Below are 7,063 nucleotides of genomic sequence, written 5' to 3' on the forward strand. Positions count from 1 at the left end.
TCTTAAGCAAAGGGAAAAGGCTATTGTTTACTTCAATTTCTTGTTGCAAACTATTCTTCTCGAAAGGAACTTTACCTTGCAACATATTAGGCATAAAACCTGCTATCAAAGAAAAGGATTGAATAGACTTTCAATAGAAGCTCTATAGACCTGGAAAAGATCTTAAGCGATGGTGTTCTCTAGCACTGGCCAGGCTAAAATAACACCCACTTTGTTGAGATCCATCTCAATCACTTCTATAGAAAAGATGTGACCCTAGTACTCTATCTCAGTCATACACGAGCGTTTTATCGATGTGAGCATACAAGCTTGTCACTTTCAATGCTTAAAAGAAAGCATACATATGTGGTTTAGGTTCTTATAGATTCCTGCTATGAACTAGCATAGCATCAATAAAATCAACAATAAAATTGACCCATAAATAGTCTCAAAATATCATTCATTAACATCATAAAAGTAATCGGAGCATTAGCTTAACCAAAGGCAACACTAAATACCTGTAATCAACAAACCTTGTCCTTGATACTGTTTTATATATTTTTTTCACTCTAATATGATGGAAACCACTCCTCTCTTACAAAACATTGTGGCTCATTTAGAACATCTAGAAAATCGTCTATTGTTGGCATAGGATACTTGTGTCTTATTTCAAAGGCACTATAATCTACACACATACTAAAAGCGCCATCTTTCTTCTTTACAAGCAAAATGAAAGAAGCAAAGGGTGAAAGACTAGGTCAGATTAAGCCCTTCTCTAAATAGTCATCGATCATTGCTTGAGTCCATTCTCCTCTTGTAAACTTCCCCTCAAAGAAGGCCTGTTGATGCCTCCCAAACGATTTACCCCTCCCCTCAAGGCCAATTCACTATCTTTTTTAAGTAATATACTCTTAATGCAGGTTGATTTACTCACCTCCCATTCAATTTAGCCCTTCCCTCAAGAACGTTTCACATTGCTTTAACGTTGCCAGCCTCCTTGGGTGGGTTAACCCAAGAGCAAGGCCTCACACTCATACTCCATGCTGGCCCCATGCATTCGCAAGTGAACTTCCAGTGAACCCTAGGTTGACCATGCAAACTACATATAAACTCGAGGTGAACTCTCCTCGCCATCTTTGGGTTTTATAACTGTCCTTTCACATGGTGCACAACGGTAGGGCATTCAACTTGTGCGAGGGCTGTGGTGGGTTCAAATTGTGACAAGCTCGAATCTACTACTGTCTTTGAATTTTTAAAGCAGTCAAGTGCCCACATCGATCAAAGACTGATTGGACAACTCATTTTGAATCTCTCTCTCTCTCATAATTTGAGATAACCATCAAAACTTGCAATTCAATTCAAATACGAGCATCTAAGATTACCTTTAATGAACAAGAAATGCAAGCAAATTACCACTCTCACAATACAAAAAAACTTTTCTGCTTCTGTGATTTCATCCCATAATTAACAACGTAACTCACAAAACAAGGTGAAGGTTCACATTGACATTCTAAAAGAATAAAATGATAGGAAAGTCAAGTTATTTAAGGTAGTAAACTGAAAATGCCCATCAATTGACAAACTAAACAAAATAAGATTTCACCTTTTCACATGAAATCAGTAATGGCTATAATAAAATTTCAAATATCCACCTCACTCTCTTTTCCTCTTAAGGCTTCTTCTAAAAGGAAAAAGGTGCAGAAAGGCCGTCTATTCCTGCTTGGTACAACCATGGAAGTGTTTATAAAATCTTTTTCGATTATTTTACAACTTACAGGTTCTAAATCAGGAATTATACAAGTCGAAATCGACGCTGGTAAAGAGACATTCCTCATTTGAGAAAATATCTATGCTATGAGAAAAAAGTCTGTGAACACTACTGCGGGTCATTTGTAGAGCTCCCTCATCATTCCTTTGGTTACAAATAGAGGCACAAAGGAGCCGCAGGAGAATCAGAATGTATCACACTTTTCGACATCACAAAAGAGAAAGTTTGTCTAACAAGCCTTAAGAGTTCAAAATGTGACAGAGAAACAATGAAAGCTTACCTGACACCACAATAGCCACATGATCGCTCGCTCACTCTTTTGGCATCTAGCACATAAACCATGTAAGAAGGCATTCTTGATATCCATTTGATGTAAAAACCAGCCCTTTGCAGCAACACTGTAACATTGGCACGTCTCTCACATCAAGATCAGACCATACCAGTAAACTCTAAAATAATCCTTTGAACAATTAACCCTTGTGTGTATTTACATGCCTCCAGCTATTGGAGAGTCCCAATCAAAGTTGGGCTTTGAAAAGACTTCATACTCCACAGGACCATTCACAGTACTGTCGATTGAACCAAGGCTTTCAAAAGCTGCTACATCAAACCCATCACTGGGGGGGCATAAAAGCTTTTCAATTCCATACTTGGCACAAACAAGCACAGCTAGTGCTAGAGTGCACAAAAACTGCAGCTTCTCTTTGTCCCCTCTAACGTAGAAAAAGTAAAGCATGGCAAAAATGTACAGCACAATGCAGATTTTCATGACCCTGAGCACAGTGCCCAAAAGCTTCCCATCATTTGTCGCTGCAAAACCACGAGCTCTGTACATGAAGAGAAAATTATACTTGTCTACTATGTACCTATAGCCAAAGTAAAAGGCCGCAATGGGCACTATTGTGGGGACAAAAGAAGAATATATGAGAGCCAAGGCAAAAATAGTGAGATTGAAAGCATAGTACTGTGCATAGTCAAACGCTGCTTTTCGCCGTCTATCGTCCCTTGCAAGCGGACATTCAGCAAGATCCTGCCCCTCTACATCAAATCCAAGAGAGCTTTCCGCCCCTGTCTGAGTACCTTGGCATGAAGACCCTGCATCAGGAAGTAGCTCTTCATGCAGGCTTTCTTCTGTAATAACGGCGCTGTAATCGACAGGGCCATAGGCACCCTCGGAGATTATAGTTTCTGCCTGTTGTCGCTTCACTTCTTGTATTTTCCGCTTGATCCAAGGAATAGGAGACAACAAATCATACGATATACCCAAAAATGCACTTGTAATGAGAAATGCCGTGGAAGAAAGGCAAGAATTTGCCATAAACGATGAGCTCATGTATTGCTCGATTTGTTTGCATTCCGTGCCCTCCTCATAGCAGCGCCGCATGTGCAATAAAGCAGCCTCCAAGGATGTTTCCAGGAGACCTCTGAGAAATATGAGGTTGACAAGGAAGAAGAGAACTGTCTTGACTAATGCTGCACGTTGCTCACCGGACAAAGTTAGATGACTCTCGAAGCTGGAAAGATAGGTGAGCACTGTAGGTATAATAAAGTACATGCTGACAAACATAAGAACGTTTGGCAAGAACTGCAAGATGATAGCAGCAGCCCAGCTGGAGCTTTGCACCCAACCAAGCCAAATTTTTACATGGTCCATAGCTTCAGGATTGATCAACCTCCCAACATTATGAAGAGCTGTGAAAGCTGCAACAGGGGAGCTACAAAAGAAAAGCAACATCAAAAGAAATGTATTTACCGTGACCCGTCGCATCACCGTTGCCAGTGTGCGACTGCCAAGATGATGCCAGTATATATCTCTTGCAGGTGGGGCTCTCTCAGCCTTCCATTTACTCCTTGCCAATTCACCTTCTATCATTGACGCCATCCCTGCCCGGGTCCATGACCTTATATCCTGTAACGCTCTGCTTGCTGTATGCAAATCCTTGAAAATCACAAACGCAATACCAGCACCCCGTGCAGTTCCATCTTTGTATGGCAGCAATGCTCTTTCCAACTCCTCGCACTTGACCTGAAGCTTAGTTATGGCATCCTCTTCAGCACAACCGATACATGTTAAGAGGCGTACCCAGACCTGTCTCACAACAGACTTGCACAAGCGGAGACCCTGTCGCAGCACCGTGAAGCGGCTTCTCCGAACACCTGCAAGATCGACAAAACTAGATACACCATCCTTATAGTCTGTGAGCAATTCCTCCTCCTCTTCTTCCAAGGTAAAAACTCTACTTTGCTCTCGAGCTAGCAGGTACGCCAGCCGCTTCCTTTTCTTCAGAAGATTCTTCTTCAAACAATAGAAAGTAGACAAATCAGAGGGTATGATTACTCGGTACACTTTCCCAGGGTAACGATGTTCGAAGTACTCTTGAAAGGGCCTTTTGTTGGCCGACAAAGACCTTGGCACTCCATGAATCATAAGGGTGAATGCAGTAACAGAATCTGCAGATACCTCTCCATTGAACCGTGTCGTTGTAAGGTTACTATATAATGCCTGGATGCATAGGTGCATTACCCCAACAACAATCAGCATGAACACATAGTGCCACCAAAGCAACAGTGAACCTTTTGAAATATGGATGACAGTGGAGCGCGAGAACTGGTCTTGGAGGGGGACTGTACCCCCATATAAATTCAGAGGAAGAATTACAATAAGGGCAATCAAGCTTATGGCAAAAAACCCCACAAAGCTGTATCCTTCAGCTGCAAGGTATTGTGACGCGTTTGCCCCACAAAGGCGCGCGACCTGCTGGCCTGTTGCATGCCACACTGATAACAATTTTGCTGCTAAGCTGGCCGGTCCGGGCAACCGATGGTCGCTTTTTAGCTTCACCACAAGGAAAAGCAGCACACAGCAGAATGCACCAATCAGTGATATGTTGATGAGATATTGGATGTTACCGAACCAATTCTGAGGAGGTTGCCATCCATCATCGGATTGTGGAGATCCGACCCATGCACTTCTTGATGCCTTTGAGATGAATGCATACATAGCTATTTCTGATTAACCCAGAAAAACATACGAGATGTCTTCGTCACTTTAAGGGTAATCTCTCTCTCTCTCTCTCTCTCTCTCTCACACACACACACACACACACACACACACAATACACACGCATCACGCGCTCACGTACAAGCTTGTGATGGATAAACGTACCACAGAGTAGTCCGGGATCGTGTGCGTCGTCATACAGCCAGAGCAATCTGTGAGGAAGACAATGTTGAGTGTGTAAAGACCTGCCTTCAATTCTCAAAAAGTGAAAGTGAATCGTGATGTGTGGACCGGAAAAGCTATGTTTTCAAATTGCCAAAGCATAGGCTAGGAGTGTTCGGGAGAAATCGGTTTTCCAAACATACAAAATTCCTTTTCTTTATTTTGTCAAGAGGAAATTTTAGAAAACTAGGTCATTTTTTTGGGTTTTTACACTATTTTTCTCTATTTTGAGACGGAATTTCTCCTTTTCCCTTGCCCTCAACCAACATTTTTGAAATTGAAACGCCACGATATTAAGCTGAGACACAATTTTTCCCGAACATTGAAGCATAGTGTATGGTTAGAAACACGATTTTCACATGAGAAGCCTAAGAGCGATCGAGGCTTCTTGCCAGAAATGTTAAGGGAACCAAGCTTTAAGAAGACCTACTGCGAGAGACAATACAATTCCATAATGAATGAGGAATCATTCCAATAGACACCACAAACGAAACAAAAAGAGGATGTCACATGACACCTTGCCAGAAAAGACCCAAGTGGAAGGACTGCATGTAAACAGCGCCATAGGCAACCGACATTTTAAAGACATCTTATTGCCCATATCATCCTGAGTAGTTTTCTCACCAAGAGAAAGGCTTATGCATTCTCCAAATGCCATTTGCATAATCATCAACCCATAGTCTAGAGAGGAGGAACGTGTACACTAAATGCATAGAAAGCTGAGGCAGAGACAAAGGACCACAAGCAAGGATGGTCCGTTATAGACTACAATCCGTTCATCTTTCTTATTTATCCAAGGTGCCAACAAATTCGAAATCTTTTGCCAACCATAAAGGACGATAACGATAGCCCAAGCCAAATTTGGCACAAGCATCTACAAAAGATAGCAGTTGATCTCTATCATCTAGTACATTTTCAATGAAGTAGACACCTTCATTTGCAAGAAAATAAGCCCTCTTATGCTCCTAAACAACCAATGGTTCATGAAAAACTCTGCCCCAATGAATACTTTCTAAATGAAGCAAATTAGAACCATTATTCAATCATGGAGTCTAGTGAAGAAACTCTACAAGCTTTCTCCAAGCTAAAATCAACTTTGTATAGACTGGGCAACCAGGTTGCCTTCAAAATGGCTAAAAATTGCATCCCAATGCCTAACCGTCCAATTGCCAAAAGATGTAGAAGACATCTGAACACACATGTCTACTAGCATAGTAGCCAGGGCTTGTCTCTGAGATACAAACTCGAGCAACAAAGAGGTTGTTCCAATATATGAAACTCTATGTCAAGAATATTCAAATGATCATGCTGTTTTGCAAAGCAAAGCCTCTTGATAGTGAAGGCCCATTTAGCCTCTTTGGCCTTCAACTTAGGACACTGCTTGATCAAGTGATCGTTAGCTTTACAATAATGGCAACGCATCTTCTTTTTGCCCTTATCACCAGAATTGCCCTTGAATCAGCAACTGCATTTGCAAAATTTTGTCCACACTTGTCATACAAAGTGAGCTTCTATAGCCCACAGCACAAAAACTCAGATGCAACAATTTTATCACCAAAATTGAGATCATGAACTGTACATCTGTCATCCACAAATTTTACTACAAGTCCAAGTCTAGCAAGTGCAGATACAGACAAAGTATTCTTCTTGATCCGAGGTACATAGAGTGCATCAACAATTGTGAAAGAACTGCCATTTTTGCAGCAGTAAGCACAATCTTTCCAACTCCTTGAACCGGATAAGAGGCATTGTTGGCACAAGTGATTGAATTCCCATGAGGGACAGTCTCGAGAGAGGTGAACAATTCACAATGTGAGGTAATGTGCTTTGTAGCACCACTGTCGAAATACCACACATGTGAATCTGTAGTAACTGACATGCATGCATCATGGATAGCAGGACTGTAAGTGCACTCTGCACTAAAAGCCCATTCTACATCAACATCAGTATCACAGTCTCCTTTCACAGAAGACTGAACAATGGCTGCATTTGTAGTGGAACCAGCATTTGCAATGGAATCACCCTCTTTCTTCTTAGCATCTTTGGCCTTCAACTTAGGACACTGCTTGATCAAGTGATCATTAGCTTTACAA

General features: G+C 41.6%; 1 protein-coding gene across 1 annotated transcript; it reads right to left on the minus strand.

The window, feature by feature from the left end:
• Positions 1-1,715: 1,715 nt before the first annotated feature.
• On the minus strand, positions 1,716-5,058 carry LOC147457434 (early-responsive to dehydration stress protein (ERD4)). Its single transcript, XM_086512328.1, has 2 exons — positions 4,914-5,058; positions 1,716-4,756 (listed from the first exon to the last, which is right to left on the minus strand). Exon 2 carries the CDS (start codon positions 4,746-4,748, stop codon positions 2,235-2,237), a length of 2,514 nt encoding a protein of 837 aa, XP_086368454.1. The 5' UTR covers positions 4,749-4,756; positions 4,914-5,058; the 3' UTR covers positions 1,716-2,234.
• Positions 5,059-7,063: the final 2,005 nt, after the last annotated feature.

This window comes from Adiantum capillus-veneris, chromosome 5 (genome assembly GCF_014529385.1).
Source record: "Adiantum capillus-veneris isolate H3 chromosome 5, ASM1452938v2, whole genome shotgun sequence".
NCBI lineage: Eukaryota > Viridiplantae > Streptophyta > Polypodiopsida > Polypodiales > Pteridaceae > Adiantum > Adiantum capillus-veneris.

Coding starts and splice junctions, on each gene's coding strand:
- LOC147457434 (XM_086512328.1), bottom strand. CDS start 4,748: ATGTATGCATTCATCTCAAAGGCATCAAGAAGTGCATGGGTCGGATCT.